The sequence below is a fragment of the Sceloporus occidentalis genome, unplaced genomic scaffold (genome assembly GCF_023333645.1).
Source record: "Sceloporus occidentalis isolate IW3139 unplaced genomic scaffold, rSceOcc1.0.p SCAF_2, whole genome shotgun sequence".
Classification (NCBI taxonomy): Eukaryota; Metazoa; Chordata; class Lepidosauria; order Squamata; family Phrynosomatidae; genus Sceloporus; species Sceloporus occidentalis.
In genome coordinates this window covers 18,954,890-18,975,073 of record NW_028316982.1, presented here as the reverse complement: position 1 = coordinate 18,975,073, position 20,184 = coordinate 18,954,890, and the positions used below count along the sequence as shown (strand labels likewise).

General features: G+C 41.9%; 1 protein-coding gene across 1 annotated transcript; it reads left to right on the top strand.

Annotated features, from left to right (window-relative positions):
* The first annotated feature begins 545 nt into the window (after positions 1 to 545).
* On the top strand, positions 546 to 19,807 carry TMEM212 (transmembrane protein 212). The gene is made up of 3 exons (XM_089507702.1): positions 546 to 716; positions 14,085 to 14,144; positions 19,439 to 19,807. Exons 1-3 carry the CDS (start codon positions 546 to 548, stop codon positions 19,805 to 19,807), a joined length of 600 nt encoding a protein of 199 aa, XP_089363828.1.
* Positions 19,808 to 20,184: the final 377 nt, after the last annotated feature.

Genomic DNA, 20,184 nt, shown 5'->3' with positions numbered 1-20,184 from the left:
AGTCTGTGTTGGCGCACACATCTGTCCCCCAAGAGTGGAGAAAGTCAGAGAGCTGAGAAGAATCAGAAGGGGCAGGGATGAAATAGCCATGGGGCTTTCCAGAATTTGCAACTTGAGCCAACTACTTCACTTAGCCAAATGGTAGGCCTATGAAGACCAAAGGAAGCCACTGAATAGCTCTTAGAAGGGTGCGGAAGGGCCTGGGTTTTGATGGCAGCAACATGATCCTAGCTGAAGGCTAATGGAGAAAGACAGGGGTCCCAATGGGGATTCCCTCCCACAGGCACAGAACTTTTGTGCAAGTCTTGGTAATGAATTGTGGTTATTATCCTGTATACAGTACCAGGAAGCCTTGCTGATTCCTTTTCACTGCCTTGCATTCCAGTGGGAAATCTCTAAACTAAACCGAAGCATGTCTCATCTGAGTAGGCAAACAAGAAAAGCTTCATGACTACAGTCTCCAAGACACTTTGGCACGTAATGGTATGCATCAGCCCAAGCTCTTATTGCAAAACGTTAGTGCAACAAGTCGAGCACAAAGGGACATGAAGAAACTGAGAATGAATCTATTCCTAGTCACTGGGAGAATACTTATTTCCTTTGGGATTCTAAGCTTCATTTCTGGAATTATTGCCTTCTTCCCTGTTTTTTCCTATAAACCATGGTTTGTTGGATGGAGTGTACGCATTGCTTCTCCCATCTGGAATGGAGGTTTGGTAGGCAAAAAATAATATATGACCAGGAGAGGATGTTAAAGTGTCATTGCTTTATTTATTGGCCTAGTTGTTAGCAAGTTTTATGGAAGCTTTAACTTTTCAGAATGCTAAGAACTAGTGATGGAAAGACTTGAAGATAATTCTTTACATGCTGTTAAGTTTTAGTATGATGTTTCTATCTTGCCAGACTTTTCTATTATACTGAGCTGAAAGGAAACAGGCTGGAAAAAGAACTTCCTAAAGTCGGCCTAGGAATAATAAGGATATTGCATGTTTTTCTCTGATAGTGTAGCAGTCAAACTCGAAGTGTGAACCTGCTCATCATACAGTCTCATAGCCAAGGAGAACCCTAAAATGCAGGTGGCTTTATGCATCCATATCATTTTCTAGTTCTAACTAGTTTCAATCTCTTCCATGATTATGGGGCTGTACAGACAGCCTCTAAGAGGTGGTGGGACGCTGGGACATAGCAACCTTCCTAGCCAGATCGGGGCCACTGCAACTGCATGCTGCGGCCCCGATCTGGGTTTTCTGCAGCTCAAAAAGGAGCCACAAAAAGTGGGTTCTTTTTGGGACACGGAAAGGGTGCCATAGCCGCCAGTGCCACAGCTTTTTGGTGCTCCTTTTGGTGTGTGTTATCTGGATGCAACACCAAAGGAGTGTTGTGATGCCACCCACCATGCCGTCGAGCACACAGAATGATTCTGGTGTCAGGACAGTGTCGGAGCATGCGTCGTGCGGACACTACACCCCCACTCTGCCCCGAGGTCAGCATTTAGTGCCGGTCTGTTGAGGCCCTGAGTCTTTTATAAAATTTGTTGTTGTTGTTTGCCTTTGTTTCCAGTTTATGGCAAACCTAAGGGGTTTTCTTGGCAGGATTTGTTCAGAGGAGGTTTGGCATTGCATTCCCCCTGAGGCTGAGAGCATGTGACTTGCCCAAGGTCACACAGTGGGTTTCATGGCTGAAGTGGGAATTGAACCCTGGTCTCCAGAGTCATAGTCCAACACTCAAACTACTATACCATGCTGATAAAGGTTCTAGGTTTTAATTTTCTATTGTAGTCACCCCAAAATACTTTATGTTGCAAGCAGAACAGCTCACAGCCAGAGGGCATTGGAGATTCCCATGCTAGTGGAGTTCTGAATCCACTCTGGGCTTTAATCTTAATTGTCCAAGGTGCTGAAGCTATCGGGTGTGGAAGAATGGCTGGGGGCCATACAGGCATCACTAGGAATAACTGCTAACATCAATATATTGTTGCTGGAAAAATCTATCCCCCTGCCCCTGACAACTGTGAACCTTGTACCTAAAGTTGGAGACAACAGAAGATGATGATTGATGGTGATGATGATGATGATGATGATGTATAATTTCAATTCTACTAAAGGGTAATATAAAACATATTCAATCAGAGACAAAGACAATAAAACACCTCTCTCTCTCTCTCTCTCTCTCTCTCTCTCTCTTTCTCTCTTTGTGTATGTATGTATATGTGTGTATGTATATGTATATGTGTGTGTGTATAAAACCCCAGAATCCCACCAGTCACTACTTACTACAGCAACCTCAGGCACAATTCAGCAGCTTAATCCAGTGAACTAAAGAGGAAGGTCTTCAACCCCGTATGAAAACAGGTGAAATCCAAAAGAATACTGTTTTACACATGCAATGCCAGATCTTGAAAGGTTCACAGCCTTTCAAGAGCTGTGCGCATTGTTGGAACAGACCAGGGACGTAGCTAGGATGTTAGGAAGGGGGGGTCCAGACTAAGTGCCACCATTATAATGGGGCTTGGGTGCGGCAGCGCAGCAGCACACACCATTCATTTTTCTAGTGGGGGGGTCCGGACCCCAAGAACCCCCCCCCCCCTTGGCTACATCCCTGAACAGACAATAATCCTTTGTCTATAGATCTTAAGGGTGCATACCATGCTAGCTGATCAAGTTCTATGACTCTGGAGACCAGGGTCAATTCCCAACTCAGTCATGAAACCAACTGGATCATTCTGGGCAAGTCACATGCTCAGGGGAAGGCAATGGCTAACTTCCTTTGAACAAATCTTGCAAAGAAAACATCATGATAGGGGCCACCTTAGGATCACCATAAGTTGGAAATGACTTGAAGGCACACAACAACAGGGAATGATGGATGGATGGATGGACAGATGCAAGCTGTCCTTATTTAGCAGAGACTATCCAAATTAATCCTTTGTTCACCCAATTTTCAACTGATTTTAAAGTCTCCTCGTTTTTCTTTCCTCCTCCCACATTCACCTTTTGTTCTTAGCTTACTTCAGTTGCAACAAACTGGGTTCAAAATGCAGAAGTACTTAATTAAAAAAAATAAAATAAAGTGGTGGCACAATGGTTAAATGCCTGTACTCTAGCCACTCACTCAAAACCACAAGGTTGCGAGTTCAATACCAGCAAAAGGGCTGAAGCTCAACTCAGGCTTGCATCCTTCCGAGGTGGCTAATATGAGTACCCAGATTTTGGGGGGCAATTAGCTTACAGTTGTAAACTGCTTAGACACTGTTAGTTCAGTATAAATGAAGCTTAATTAATTCTCCAGGGAAGAGAGGATTGGGTAGAGGCTTGTCCCTATCAGTGTGTGTGTGTGCCTTCAAGTTGCCTGTCAACTTATGGAAACCCCATGAATTTCTTATGGTTTTCTTAGGCAAAGAATACTCAGAGGTGATTTTGACAGCTCCTTCCTCTCAGAAAAAGACAAATTGCTGCAGCCCCTCCTAGCTTGTCTGTTCTTCCTCATTAATAATATGACCACACTCTGATGTTGCTTGGCCACACATGAACCCAGTTTTCATCTGTGCAATGTTCAAGGATATGCTGGTGCTGCTTAGGATGCCAAATCACTGGCAAGGGAGAAATAAATATTAAGATGGGGAACCAATATAGGCAGTGTGCCAGTATATGGGAGACCCTGGTAGCTACCCAAGGAGGCCAAGTAGCTATGCCACCCCATCACATATTCATACTTCAACACAAAGACCTTCCTCCTCTGGGCTGCTTAAGGTTTTAATATTATTATTTATTTATTTTTGAAAGCCACATGGGAAAATACTGTACTATGTAATGCACAGTGTGAGTCTCTGGCAAATGGCTTGGGAAAAGAGAAGTTGGAAAAATTCTTTCATGTCCTAATAATGATGATGATGAGAATGAATATTAATCACCCTAATTCACACAGTTTGAAATTCTGCTTTTGCTACATCACTTCTGGAGACAAAATCCTGAAATAAATGGTTAATTGTTCCAACGGTTCAGCTCTCATTCCCTTGAAGTTATAATGTTCCAGAGGCTTCACTGCAGAACCCAACAGGAGCTTTAGCTTCTCAAATGTGCAAAGCAATATAGAGTTTGTGAAGTTAGTAATGTAATTTTTCTGCAAGCAGTGGTTGCAGATGAGCAAACTGTTTCCTTATTGGCCTGTGATTTTTCCAGATATTGCGGTAAGAGGAAGCACCATGAGGAATTCTCATGAGGCCATGACAGCTGAATCAGTGAAATATTGTTTATAAAAATGGTAGACATACAAGCAGCTGGAATGTTAGGGAAATACTTCTGTGGGAATGAATGCTATTGGCTGACAATGAAAGTATATATTTATAGCAACCCAACATTTTAGCTCATATATCACCTATGCTGCAGCTTGAATTGGCTACTGTATGTATATATGTACCTTCCAGTCGCCTGTCAACTTATGATGACCCCATGAATTTAATAGAGTTTTCTTGAGCAAGGAATACTCAGAGGTGGTTTTGCCAGTTCCTTCCTTTGAAATGTAGTCTACAGCACCTGGCATTCATTGGTGATCTCCATCCAAGTACTAACCAAAGCAGACCCTGTTTAGCTTCCAAGATCAGATGGGATCTGGTGCCTGTAAGGGTGTGTAGGCACTGCAGAACCCCAATACACTCTCAAAATGACAACAAAGGTTTAAGCCAGTGATGTCCAAACTCATGCCCTCCAGGTGTTTTGGACATAAGCTCCCAGAAGCCTCAGCCATCTTGGCTAATGGTCTGGGATTCTGAAGTCCTGGAGGGCCAGAGTTTGGATATCACTGGTTTAAGCTCTTCATGACATTCAGACTTTTTATGGGAGACTACATATTCTGCAGCAGCCTCCCAAATGCCAATGATATACAGTAATTTCCTGTAAGAGCAACTCTGTAGAACATGATGCGCAGTTGTAGTAGATCCAGGGGGCATTTTTCTGCCGATGGGACTCTTTCAGGATCACCTAGACTGCCAAAAATGTCGGGAAATACAAAAATCTTTATGTAGCCACATCTATTTTTTCCCCAAGGTTAAACAGTACAGGAGGCCTTCCAAAATATTTAAAGGATGCATTGCAGTTCCTAGACTGTTTTTAGTACAGAAAAAGGTCACTGTGAGGATTTGAGTCTGGAGTGACCAAGGGCCACAAAAGCAACTGGGGAAGAAGGTTGATTATAGCTCCAGGGCCCACTCCTGATATGAAGTTATTCCTCTAGAGCACCATAGCACCTCAGCACAAAACTTGTTGCTGTTGTTCTTGCTGTGTGCCTCCAAGTTATTTTTTTTTACTTATGGTGACCCTAACACAAAACTATCATATGTTTTTCCTGGCAAGTTTCTTCAGAGGGGGTTTGTCATTGCCATCCTCTGAGGCTGAGAGAATATGACTTGCCCAAGGTCACTCAATGGCTTTTATGCTGAAGCAGGGAGTTCAACCCTGAACTTCACAGTCTCAGTCCAACACTAAAACCACTATACCATGCTAACTCTCAACGTGCAAAACACTCTATATTATAGCATACCCTACATCTGTCCTGGTTTGACAGGCTCAATTTCTGTTGATACTCTGTTGTTCCATTTTTGCATCTGCTTTGAAAATGTCCTGCTTTCTTTCTTCTCTTCCCACTTCCTCCTTTTTTACCCAGCTGACTTCAGTTGGTGCAAATTGTCTTGAAGGTGCAAAAGCAGTTTTCACTCAGAGGCCATTCAGACTATCTTTTAGCCTGAATCCCCAACCGGATTAAAAGTTGGAAGTTCCCACTGGCACCGGTTTTTACATATCAGGATTGGGGTTTTGCACACTGGATCTGGGGCAAATCCCACTCAAAGTGGTTTTTCTGAAAGCAGTTTCCCCCCAGTTTCTTTTGAGAAAACCTGTTTCTTCCAGGGTGCCTGCAAATGTGAACTTGGTCATGATCAGGTCAAGTTCAGGGGGAGGGATAAAGGTCAGAGGGTGGCAGTGGGCAGAACATGCCACCCCTCTTGAACCGGTCGCTTTGCAAGCAGCATTTTTTTAAAAAAAATATTGTTTTGTGTGTGTGACAGAATGTGCAAATGCTTGTGCTACATATGGTTCCCTTTTAAATTTGGCAAATTGATACAATGTGTGAATGCTTTTGCTACATATGTGTATGTAAGGAGAGATGGCAATTGGAGGCAAAACAAAGAAAGAGGATATGATGGCATTCTGGGGTGGCAATCGGAGGCAAAGCAAAGAAAGAGGATACAGAGATGGCATGATGGGGTGGCAGTTGGAGGGAAAGCAAAGAAACAGGATGCAGAAATGGCTTTCTGGGGTGGCAATCGGAAGGAAAGCAAAGAAACAGTATGCAGAGAGAAGGGAATTTTAATGACCTGAAGGCGCACAACACATGCACATACATGGAGGTTTTTAAATTTGACCAGTTGACAGACTATGCGAATGCTACCGCCAGGTTTTTTTTAAAAAAGGAGAGGGGAAAGCACCCATTCTGTTTGCCAATGGTTGTAGGACACTGACAACAAAGGAGACTCCATTTTAAAGCGCTACTGCAAATGTGAACTTCAGAGGGGCAAATTGCATCGATCAAGGTAAAGGGTAGTGGGAATTTCTTTCTGGGGAGATTCGGTACCGGCTTACCAAATTCAACCCGATTCCACCCAGGGCATATTCCCCAGTGAGAATGGGGCCTCAGTTAACTCAGCAATGAGGAGAGAAAAGAAGGTATGCAATCTTGCCCTTCCCAGTAGATTCAGGCAAAAGCACACTGGTGCAGCCTCTCCTAGCTTGTGTTATTTTCCTTACTGATAATTTTTGGTATCTTGAGCACACACTGATGTTGCTTGGCCATGTATGTCCCAGTTATCATCTGTGAAATTTGAATGGTATGTTGTAGCTGTCCCACTGTCTTCCTAGGTGTGGCTGGCACATACAAGGGAGAGGGTCCAGATTTTGGAATGCCTTCTTTAGGGAGGCTCTCCTTCCATCAGCAGGTGAAAACCAACGTGTTCTAACAAGCTTTCAGGAATTGTTCAGATGCTTTTAAAAATAACTTTAAAATATTTTTACTGATTTTTGTAGTGTTTTAATCTGTTCCAGTTTTAATATTCTATAAACTTCCTCAAGTCTCAGTACTGGGTGGGAGGGAAGTAAGGTATACATTCATAGCATTCAGCTGTCTTGATTTGGCAGGGACAGTCCTGATTTATCCCTGTCATCACACTTTTCAGCTGTTTTTAAAATGTCCCAGTTTCCCTCTCCTTCCACTTTCATCCTTTGTCCTCAGCTTATTTCAGTTGCTGCAAACTGTGTTCAGGGTGCAGAAGTTGATTAAGTTCAGCAGTGTTGATTAACTCAGCAGTGGGGAGAAGAGAGGAATGTGTATAATCTTGAATGAATGGACTTCTTTTGTCATCAACTAGAATATGGTAGAATCTTGCCCATCCAGTAGGCTCAGGCAAAAGCCAACTGCTGTATCCTCTCCTAACTTGTATGTTCTTCCTCATTAGTAACTTTTGCCATTTTGGCTACACTCTTAATGTTTGACTGCACATGCCCAGGTCTTTATCTGTGAACTGTTGGAGGGCATTGAAAGCCTATATAAATTTGCATACACTAAACTATGTAACAGAGATGCTAAGAAACCCTATTAGTGAATTACAGAAATGCCTAGCAGGGTACCAGCAAGAGTGGACAATGCAGATTGGTGCCTGATGTGCATTGGGATGATCCGAAGTACATTGGTCCCAATGTGCATCACTCCTGTTGCACAATGGTCCCTTTACATGTTCTACTATGTAGTTACATAAAGCAGCCCTCTATGGATACAGATGTTGTGTATTTTCAAAATTCCAATCCCAGCACACATAATTTCCACTTATGAAGACCCGATTCTTATACAGGATTCTGGCCAACAACAACAATTCGTTCTTAATAGAGCTATAAAATTAGATCGTTCTTTAGTTGTAGCACACTCTAGACCTATAATTCCATGTTAGTGCTCAAAAGAATTAATACAGCTTGAAACCATTTTAACTGCCATGGCTCAATGCTGTGGAATTCTGGGATTTGTAGTTTTGTGAAATATTGTATCTTTGTATTATATCTTTGTTTTGCCTCTGCTCTATTATTGATGCTTTGATCTAATTTTATTGTTTGTATTTGTATGAACGTGTTTTACAATATATAAACTAATAAAATTTATTTTTAAAAAAAGAAAAAAATTGCATTAATTCTGCAGTATGGCAGTAACCTCAGTTAGAGACGCTTTGTTGGACAGAAAGGCTTCCCTTTCTGGAGGGAAAGAATAAAATGTGGGAGCAACCAAAACTGACAAATTTGTTCTTCCAAACTTTGGGCTTTGAGTCTAAGTATTCAAGCTTGTTAGTGCTGAATTAGGGTTGCCATCTCTTTCTTCTATGAGGCATCTTCGCTTTAATACCTCTTTAGAAGACAAGCACATAGTATTGGCTGCTCCATGCTGGGAATAGCTATAGTTATTGGATTTGGATAATGCAGATGGGGAGGAAATTCATTTCAGTTTATCTTTGCAAATTTGCAAATTTCTTCATATCGAGGATGAAGATTCTGACATTAAAAAACTGAATGTGGGAATGAGAAGAACTGGGATGTCTTCCCATTCTTAGGCAGCAGTGAAGGACAGGCAGGGATCCTTAGAAAGGAACAAGACATGATCTAGATGTATAGGGTAGAGGGAAGACAAAAATTAGAAAACTGGGATGGAGAGGTTAAAAACAAGGTATGTTTGTGCCTGTGATAAAGAATTAGCTTGATTAGTCTGAATATTATATGTTGTTTCGAACTATCCATCCAAAGCATTGGCTGCTGGGCTGTAGTTCATAATCTTTCAAAAGTGTGATTTGCAGAGATGAAAACAAAATGGCAGAATTGGGAGAAAAGAGCAAGAGTGACAATCAAACTTCTGCAAAATTGCAGTTTTGCAAAGTTTTGGGACAGAAACTAAGATTCCTTGCCAGATTCTTTAAAGCAAAGTGGAAAGTGATCATCTAATAGTTTAAACTATCTGGCTGGAGCTGGCCCAGGAGGGATGAAATAATCCCTCCCTGCTCTGTTTCTCTTTGTTCCCTCCACCACATGTGTAAATTGAGGGAGTCTTGGTTTGGAAAAGCAGACAGCAAACAGGGTTTGGCCCTCTTTGCATGCTACAATAGCTCATCACAATGTTCTTATTTTGTTGTATTATTTGTTCTGGCTAGAGACTCTCCCGGATCCTTTGCAAGTTTTTTTTCCTTGATAAATTTGCCAACAGCCACTCGTGACTCCAGATGTTTCTGCTTTTATTCATGGGAACTTTTTTATGGTAGGGTGGTGCCAAGATTATAATTTCAGGCTTAGTCTCCTAAGCAATCTGTTCAGAGTGCTATTTTGTTGTAGCTGTAAATGGCCATGAAAGTGAATATCTAAGTGTTAGAACAATGCAGGAGGGAACCCAGTCAAAAGCTATGCACTTATCAAAGCTCAAGAGTTTTGTCTGGCAAACAAATAACTTAAAACTGTAAGAAGTGAAAATTCCAGACTTTGGGGCTGTCTATGATGTTAGTATGGAATTCAATGTGTTCGGTCTGGTTTCAGGATTATCTCTAATTCCAAAGGCAAAAAGGCTGTAATCAACAAAGCACATACAGATTTTCTTCTGGAATTCCCTGGTGCACTCCATTATTCATTGTATGTTTGCAAAGCAATTCCTTGTGCCTCTTCCTTTCCTGAAACCTGCTTGCACCTCTGCGATTTCTTGCTCCATATATGATAGGCATCTTTGCTGCAGAATTCTGACCATGATTTTTCTTTCATGGGAAATTACTTCAATGGTTCTGTAATTACTGCAATCTTTTGTGCCTCACTTCTTGTGGATGGGAATTTATATATTACTTCCAATCTGTGGGGCACTGCTCTGTTTTCCATATTTGTTGGCAAATTTTAGTTAGAACCGAACTCGATTCTGTCGTTGTGGATTGTAGCAGTTCTATTGGTATGTCATCGGTTCCTGGTAATCCCCCCCCCCAATTGTTTTGAATGCAGCTCTCACTTCACTTTCCAAACTTTGGGGTTCATCTTCATAAGTTTCTTCTTCCCATGTATCATTAGACCTTTCACATTTTTTATTATTATTATTATTAACCTTTATTATTATTATTATTATTAACCTTTATTTATATAGCGCTGTAAATTTACACAGTGCTGTACATACAATCTTTTAGTTAGATGGTTCCCTGCTCTCAGGCTTACAATCTAAGAAGACACGACACAAAAGGAGAAGGGAGTGGTGGTGGGAAATGGGATCAGGTCCAGCAGTTCTTCTCCACCTCTGAGGCCTGGACCAAGGCAGATGGACTGGAGGAAGGGCTTGGCTTCTTAATGGATGCTTAAAAGGAGGCTTCCTGGGTCAGAGAGGGGCTCACCTCTGGGAATGCTTCTCTAAACAATATAGTCTTTAACCCAGTTTTGAAACTGGGTAGAGAAGTGATGAGGTGTGCATGTGGGGGAAGAAGGTTCCAGGAGTAAGGGGCAGCAAGCGAGAAGGGATGAATTCAGGAGGGGGCAGTGGTAGTCCTACACTGTAACAGGAGACCTTGACTACCAGAGCGGAGGGTGTGAGTAGGAATGTAAGGAGAAAGAAGGTCAGATAAGTAAGGAGGGGCCAATCCATGGAGGGCTTTGAAAGTCAATAACAAAAGCTTGTACCGAATGCGGAAGGGGAAGGGGAGCCAATGAAGGGAAGATAAAAGAGGAGAAACATTGTCAAAGCGGCGAGCGGATGTGACAATACGGGCAGCTGAATACTGGACAGAGATTAAAGGATGTAGATGTGAAAGAGGAAGCCCTGTCAGAGGAGGTTACAATAATCTAGTCACGAAACCACTAGGGCATGGACCAGAGTCTTGGCAGTAGGGGCTGAGAGGAATGGACGGATCTTGGCAATGTTGTGGAGAAAGAATCTACAGGCCTTGGCGGTGGCCTGGATCTGGGGAATAAATGACAGAGAAGAGTCAAAAATGAAGCCAAGACTGCGGGAAAGACAAGAAGCTCAGTCTTAGACATGTTGAGCTTCAAGCGCCGAAGCCGCATCCACTGAGAGATGGCAGTCAGACAAGAAGAAACTTGCTGTTCAAGCCCCGTCGAAAGGTCAGGGGTGGAGAGATACAGCTGAGTGTCGTCGGCGTACAGATGATAGGAGAAACCAAAAGAACTGATGAGTTTACCTAGGGACAGTGTGTATAGAGAGAACAGAAGGGGACCCAAGACAGAGCCCTGGGGAACTCCAACAGATAGGGGAACAGAGGACGAAGTCTGACCACCCGTGACCACTGCAAAAGATCTGTCTAACAAGTAAGATTTAAACCAGTCAAGAGTAGAGTCGGAGAACCCAAGGTCAGAAAGTAAATCAACCAGGAGACAGTGATCAACAGTATCAAAGGACAGACAAATCAAGAAGAATGAGAATAGAGTAGAGGCCGTTTGCCTTGGCCCGCAAGAGATCGTTTGAGATCTTGGTGAGGGCTGTCTCTGTAGAGTGCCGTGGGCGGAAGCCAGACTGGAAGGGGTCCAGGATGGAGTTGGCTTCAAGAAACTTAATACAGCGAGAATAAATGACCCGTTCTAGGACCTTAGAAAGAAAAGGAAGAAGAGAAATTGGACGATATCTAGACAAAGAAGAGGGGTCGAGAGAGGGTTTCTTCAGAATTGGGGAAACGAGAGCATGTTTGAAGTCAGAAGGGAAGGAACCCATAGAGAGAGAGAGATTAAAGATATAGAGGAACGAGGGCAGAAGAGAAGGGGCTATAGAGATTAGGAGACGGGAGGGAATAGGATCAAGAGAACAGGTAGTAGGTTTGGAAGAATTTAGCAGCTTAGAGAGTTCATCCAGAGAAACAGGGGGAAACCCGGAGAGTTTATTAGTAGAAGGTACCAGGAAGTTAGTGGTAGGGGGCAAGTCGGGAGGAACTATTTCAGATCAAATAGTATATTCTGTGTATTGTCCCAATCATCTTTTTCCCATCGTGGTCATGTATTATGTTCCTCTTCTGGTTGTAGAGCACCTCAACCTTTGGTTTAAATTTCTCTTTGACTTCTCAGATCTTGTGGAAGAGATCTCTTGTCCTTCCTTTTTTGTTGTCAGATTCTATTTCTCTGAATTGATTGTTGTAGTAAATCTCTTTATCCATGTACACTAATTATTGGACAGTAGCATTCATGGTTCTGAGCTTCTGTCTCCCTTTTCTTTTGCTTCTAGTGCCTAAGTGTCTCCCAATATGGTGAAAAAGCTAATTTGCACCCAGAATTACTTTATGGCAGTGCAGCACTTAAGACAAATAGAAATTAACTATTCAGTATTTCCCAGAAAGCAACTGGCAAAACCATCTCTGAGTATTCCTTGTCTAAGGCCCGGTACAGACAGGTCCTTTGCAGCGTGCCCATGACGTGCTAGGGTTGCTCGGAGGCAGGGCGTGCAGACACCCTGCAACCCTAGCACGTCATGGGTGCCCCGCAGATGCGCAGCACCATCCAGATCGTGCATGCAGCGATGACATGCCAGCAGCGCAGCGTCCAAATGGTGCTGCACCACTGGCATGTCATTGCGCCATAGCTGGCACTTTGGCATGGTGCAAGTGTGCCACAAAAAAGGAGCCGCTTCTGCACACTCCTTTATTACTGCACAACAGCAACGTAAAATTTGGGTACTACAGCTCTGCTGCAAAGCAAGGAGAGGTGCCTCCCCGGCACCTCTTTTTGGCACTCTGTACCGCACCTAAGAGACCCTGATTAAATTCATGGGGTCACCATAAGTTGATAGGTGAAGTGAAGGCGCACACACACACACATTTTTCTAAGCTCTAGTCATTACAGACCTCAGGTAACAACATTCTATGATTGTACTCTTTATTAACCAATCTCTCTGTCTTGCTGTCTGCTTGACCTATGTTGTGGAGTGAGCCATATACAGTCGGACCTCTGTATCTGTGGCGGATCCATTTCACCACCCCACCCTGCATGGATACCAAAATCCATGTATGCTCAACTCCCATTTTTCTTAGTGGCAGCACAGCACATGCAGCATCATTAAGAAAACAGGGGCTTGCTGTCAGTGGATGCTTATATCCATGGATGGCAAGTCCGCCAATTGAGCTCATGGAAGAGGATGAGATATGAATATGTCCAATAAGTGGAATATGTAACCCTTTACTATGTAACCCTATATTAGGAGCCAGCATTGTGTAGTGATTTGAGTGTTGGACTAGGACTTCAGGAGACCAGAGTTCAAATCCCCACTCAGCCATGAAACCCCATTGACAAGTCTGTTTAAATATTTGAAGGGATGTCATGTTGAGGAGGGAGCTAGCTTATTTTCTGCTGAGAAAATAGGACCCGGAACAATGGATGCAAGCTACAGGAAAAGAGGTTCCACTTCAACATTAGGAGGAACTTCCTGACAGTAGGCGCTGTTTGACAGTGGAGCACATTCCCTCAGAGAGTGGCGGAGTCTCCCTCCTTGGAGTCTTTAAAAAGAGGCTGGATGGCCATCTGTCGGGGATGCTTTGACTGAGAGTTCCTGCATGGCAGGGTGTTTGGACTGGATGGCCCTTGTAGTCTCTTCCAACTATGCTTCTATGAAGTCACATTCTTTCAGACTAAGAAGAAGGGAATGATACATCTTTTCTGGAGAAATCTGGCCAAGATAAGTTTGCCTTAGGGTTGTCATAAATCAGTGACTTGAAGGCACACAGCATGAACCATCAGCTTCACATGTATAAAATTAGAACCAATGTCTATATCTCATTATTTTAAAACTCACCAGGATTAGCTGACCTCAATATCAGATGAGTAAACTGTAGTAGATTTTTTTTTAAAATTTCTAGAATGCCAAATGTTTCACTAGATCCTTTATTTGCATTATACAGAGAGCTCTTCTGATGCTGGTGTATCTGTCTCCTTGCATTTTTTTTCTTTTTGAAAAAAACGTTGCTTGCAAAAAAACATCAGCAAGAACAAAGGACTATTTTAACACTGCACACTTTATGATGTGTAACCATATGCTTTCTCCTCTGTCTACAGGCTGTTATTGCAGGTGTACTTGTTGCTGTGGCTGAAAAACAGTGGACACAGAGATACCTGGTAAATTTAACTGGTTATTCTATATGGTGTCAGATTCTAAGCAGTAGGCAGGCAGAGTTATTCCAAGCATAGAGTCAAGAAGAAGAATAAGCATCCCTCCCCCGCCTTAAGCTGGGGATCAGATAAAGAATACAAGACTCATAGCAGGCACAGTTTAAAACATTCTACCAGATTTATGAGACCAAGCAGGATTCAGAGATATTTCCTGACTTGAAAGAAGGGAATGCTGTAAGAACCAATAAAAGCCATCAAACCAGTGGAATTTTAAAAAAGACATATTTCTGCTTCTTTGATACATGGAAAATGCATAAATAAGAATGCCATCCTCACCAAATGAGCCACATGGAAAATTTGCACATTTAGGTTTGGGTGCATCTGCCTCTCTGGAAAAACACAAGTGACTAAAACACCTGTAAGAACTTTGAATGCTTGAAAAAATATATATACTATTCTTTTTTCCCACAACATACCCCATCCCACGATTTATATTTTGTCTGTTGTTCTGTTCATGCAAAAGAGCAAACTCAGATTCAGATTTGAAACCCTCTTTTTCTAGTGTTTTTTGCAAAAATATTTGGGTGGAAGAACTGTGTCATGAGGTTTATTGCTTTTTAAAGCATTTTTATTAAAAGTTTTAAAATACATTTTTAAAAATTACAGAAATAAGAGTAAGGAATGAAAAAGAATAGAAAAATGATTTCTAATCTTCCTTTTGATGGTTATATACGGTATACATATAGTTATTCATTCCTCCCTCACTAACAAATTACAGTAAATTGTCTTCTTTCAATGACCTATTCTTTCTAATTATCAAAAACAGAGGTTACCAAATAATTTTTTTCACAAAATGTTTATAACCAGTTTCCAGTCTTTAAAACAGGTCACAAACGACCTTTTTCTAATCAATCCAGTTAGTACATTTCTGCTACATCTGTCAGTTTCAACAACCATTTCTTCATAGCAGGTAGTGTTGACTTCTTCAATCTTTGAACATACAGAAATCTTGTTGTTGCGGTCATATACTGAAATAATCTACCATGATAACTTTCCAACTGTTCATCTATCATACCCAACAGAAAAAGTTCCAGTTTTAATTGAATACCATGATCCCTTGGTATCTTCCAAGGTTTGGTTCCAGGACCCCCCATAAATACCATAACCTGTGGATGCTCAAGTCCCATTAAGTACAATGGAACAATAAAATGGCGTCCTTTACATAAAATGGCAAAATCAAGGTTTGCCTTTTGGAATTTATATATTTTTAAAATATTTTCAAGTCATGGATGACTGAATTCATGGATAAAAAATCTGTGGATACAGAGGGCCACTACATTAATCTTTAAACCCTTTTAATCTTTTCTTTCTTTTTTTGTTATGCTGCTGGGAGGTGGTTTTGCCTTGTGCAGAATCCTTGCTGTTTCGCCTCTTATCTCTTCTGCTTCCTCCTCTGAGAGATGTTGGAGGGCGGATTCAATCTAGGCAATGATGTCTTCAACTGGGATTCTGGTGGCAGTTCCTGCAAAGTTGCCTCCTTTGGCCAGGATGGATGTTTCCTCTTTCAACTGAAACCCTCACTGGACACTGAAGATGCCAGCCACAGCTGCTGGCGAAACATCAGGAATAAAATCTTCTAGAAGATGGTCACAAAATTCAAAAAACTCACAAAAAACTATGGATGCCGGCCATGTAAGCCTTCGACTTCACAGTCTTTTATTTCTCATCTTCACCCATTCTTTCATCCAAACAAAACAGCAAGCTCCAAAATACAAGCTGAGTTTTACAATCTGAGCAGTGAGCTTTACCCTACCATTGGAGATAAGATAGCATCCTTCACATTAGCTAAGAGCAGGAGGCTGGCCTAAGGCACACAAGGCCAGTTGTCTGAAACACACAGCTTAAAAGAAGGGGATAGCAACCCAAGCTCCCTGCATCTGCCATTTGTTGTAGTTATTTCATTCTGCCAATGACAGGGCTGGTCTGGCAAGTGTCTGAATAGTAACAGGAGCAAGAGAAATCTCCTTCTCTCACCATTAGGATAACAACAACAACAACAACAACAAATTTATATACCGCCTTTCCAAAAAGATCAAAGCAGTTTGCAAAATTACATAAAAATACATAATACATAAATGATTTACATAAGCATATAAATAAAATACCTAAATAGTACATAATGTATACAAACTAAAATTCCATTACTCATCCCTTAACTAAAATACAACCATCATTAAACATTAAGCAAAATTACACAAACAAAACAATATTAAATAAATTCAAATTGCAAACGTAACATAGTACCAAGATAAAAAAGAAAAGAAAAGAAATATGAATAATACAAAATACAGTGCAGCCTTGTGTCCAGCTTTGCAGAGGACAGCCTTCTCTCTGAAGGGTTTTCAGGGACCAGTACTCTACCTGAAGGGATCTTCAGTTTAAGAACTGCTTGGTCTAGGTTTAGTTTAAAGATGAGAGGGAAAAACAGCGATTTCTTCAGTTATCACCTTCTTCACTATTAATTTCTAAATCTGTAATATATTCATAGTTTAGAATATCCAAGCTTTATGCAAATCTGTATTCCTTTTTCTCCTCTTTTATCATCTTTCTCCCTTTCCTAATTTGATTAGTCACCTGGTAGCTTTCAGGGTGACACAGAATAATAATGCAGGCATATTATATCCCAGAATTTGCATAAATTAAAATAAATAAAAAACTAGCACAGTAAAATAACTAATTATAGGTGACAATAAAAAAAGCTAGCTTTCCTGATCCTTCAGCAGTACTGTAGCTTGGTCTCAGAGAGAGAAGGAAAGTGAAGTGTGGTAACAACAATTTGGAACTATTTAAGAAAAAGGGTTCTCTGAAGGTAGTTTGCCTAAGAATCCACAAAAGCTTCAGCAAAAGCTATAGAAACCAAGATCAGCATGTGGAAATGCCTCTCTTGTACAGACAGTGCTTTGTATCCATGGATGCACAAACTGAAAAAATATATTTTTTAAAAATCCCAAAAACCAGACCTTGATTTTGCCATTTTATATAGGGGATACCATTTTACTATGCCACTGCATTTAATGGGACTTGAGCATCCACAGATTTTGGTATCCATGGGGATTCTTGGAACCAAACCCCAGCGGATACCAAGGGCCCACTGTAGTCCAAAAAAGTAACCTTATTATGTATCCCATGAGAGTCAGAATCAGTTCATGAGTGTGAGTGAATGTTCACATTTGTGGAAATTGATTTGTAATGGGCATAGTATCCCTTGTATTTTGCATCTGCAGGGGTTGAGTTATGTGTCCAAACTAAATTGGCTTGGTATCACATTTGTGGTTCAACCCCATTTAGGTTTACTTAGAAGTGGGTAAAATGGGGGCATATTCCCTAAAAGTAATAGAACCATTGTGGTGTAATGGTTTGGGGGTTGGGCTATCTGGAGACTACGGTTCCATTTCCAACCTGGACATGAAACACATTGGGAGACCTTGGGCAAGTCACGGTGCTTTCTGTCTCAGGGGAAGGCAATGGCAAACCTCCTCTGAACAAATCTTGCAAAGAAAATTCCATGTTAGGTTTGTTTTAGGGTTGTCATAAGTCAAAAATTACTTGAATGCACACAACAGCAGTAGCAACAACAACAACAACAGCAACAAGGATGTTCCTGACATCCAGGTTTGGGTGGAAGGTGAGCAGATTCCAAAGACACTAAAGAAGAATAGCAGCTGTGCTTCCTCTTGAAAGGGGGGAACTGTGGATTATATTTCTACAGAAATATAAAACTGAACAATAGGTTTTCCCTATTAGGCAAGCATTGAAAACTAAGATGACTAGGCTGGGGAATGGAAAACAAAAAATTAAACCAATAAAAGCAAAACTGTCATTGTCATTGTTGGTCTTTGGATGTCTCAGGCCCTGTATAGACTGGCACTTTGGGCCAGCTTGGGGGCAGCGTTGGGGGTAGCATCTCCCTGACTCATGCCCTGGCTCTGCCCCCAGAGTGCCATGATGGCATGCACTGCTCCACACGGCGTGCGGTGTCACGGTGCTCCTCTGGAGCTGCATCCATATGACGCAGTGCCAAAGGAGTGCCATGTAGCCATGGCGCTGCAGCTATGGCGTCCTTTCTAGAGCACAAAAATGAGCCATTTTTTGCAGCTCCTTTTTACGTCCTGGAAAGGTCAGATCAGGGCCGCAGCGTGTGGTTGCCGTGGTCCTGATCCGGCTGAAGAAGGGGCGGCTGGAGGCCACCCCTTCAGAGCTGTTTGTACTCTTAGGATACTTTTAAATTTAGCATGCATAGAATACCAGAAAACCCACTGTTGCCTACAAACTATCATCACTCTTAAAGGCAGAATGACAGAAGTCCATTGTTTTAGCTGCATAGACGAGGGTTGGGTGAGAGCTTTTTAGTTCTATCCAGTTTTTTCTGCAAAATAAAGATTTCAGTTCCAGTCATTTTTTTAAAAAATGAACTAAGGTCTTACCATAATTTGCATTTTTTAAAATATACATTCTTGATGGGAAGAACATGAGTTTTCCCCCCCTTAATGAACTGGTGGAAAGTAGAAACTGACAAATTCTTCCATTCAGACTCTGAGTGCTTAATTCTTTGACGTCTTGGGACCTTATCGCACACACTTTTCCCCCTGATCTGGGCATGGGCAAGGGACGCATTTTATCGCATGACATACTATCCTGAAGGTGGCCCCATACCATTGCCCAGCGCTAAGTTGTACCCAATCAGGGCTCAGCCGCGTGATTAGTATGGCATGTGATAAAATGCATTTTCACTTGGCCACTCACATCCCCTGCCCATGTCTAGATCGGGGACAAAGCTGTGTGCAATAAGGTCCTTGGTTTCAATTCTTGTTAATACAATGTTTGTTGGTTTTGCTTTATGTGCCTTCAGGTTGACTCCTATTTATAGTGACCCTATCTGGTGTGTGTGTGGGGGGGGGGGTGTTTGTTTTTTGGCAAGACGTATTCGGGGGGGGGGGTTTACCTGGTCTTCCTCTGAGGCTGAGAGTGTGTGACTTGGCCTAGGTCACCCAGTAGGTTTCCATCGCTTAGTGGGACTTTGAATCCTGGACTCTCAAGACTCCTAATCCAGTACTCAAATCTCTAAAACTGCAAGAGAATTTCCTTTCAAGTGATTTATAAGAAATTTACCAAAAACTGCAAATTTCTTCATATTCACAATGGAAGAAGCTTAAGAACAATCTGACAGTGAAACTGGTGTGGCTTGCCCATAGTTTTTCATAAGTGCCAAATGTGATAATACATTTCTGTTTCAATTGCAGTGGGAAACCAGCTTTACCTTTTGCATCTTGAATATCATCACGTCTCCAATCCAAGGCGTTATTGCTGTTGCCTCTCTCCTCCTCGGCCCTTACTGCTACTACTCTTTTGCTGGGGTTTCAGGTACAAATTACCTGGGCTATGCAGTCCTTTTCCCTTTTCCTTATGGCAAGTTTGCTTCTGTGTGCAAGGACCCATTGCATTATGAATGGTACCATCTGGCACTGCAAATCCTAGACCTTTGCTCAAGCTTCACCATGCTCTGTGGCTCTGTGGCAACGGTGGTCAAACTCACAGCAAGATTGATCCAGTTCGGACACTTAAATGTGAGTATAAATCATTGTCAGGAAAGTACTAATTACAATGCATAATTATTAATCTGCACTTTTGCAGCAGAAGGGAAGCAGCTGTCAAGACTCTCTGGAAAGCAATAGGAGGTGAGGATGGCTGGAGAATTCTGACAATAACTTTCTACTTTGGAAGCAAGACAGCCAATACTGCTTTAAACAACCTGGCCCCAAATGCCATGCTCTATAAAAGCATTGTGAATAGATAATTGTGGTCAAGGATGTGGAGCTTATCTGTGCCATGACAACACAAGAGGCATTGGTTGCCACCCCACGCACAAAACCTCACTCTGGAGAAGAGACATTAAAATAACAATGGAAAAGACCTGGGATAGGAGAAGAAAATGGTGGCAGTGACAGGGAGGAAGTAGCAGAAGTACAGACAGATCTAAGAGGAGTGA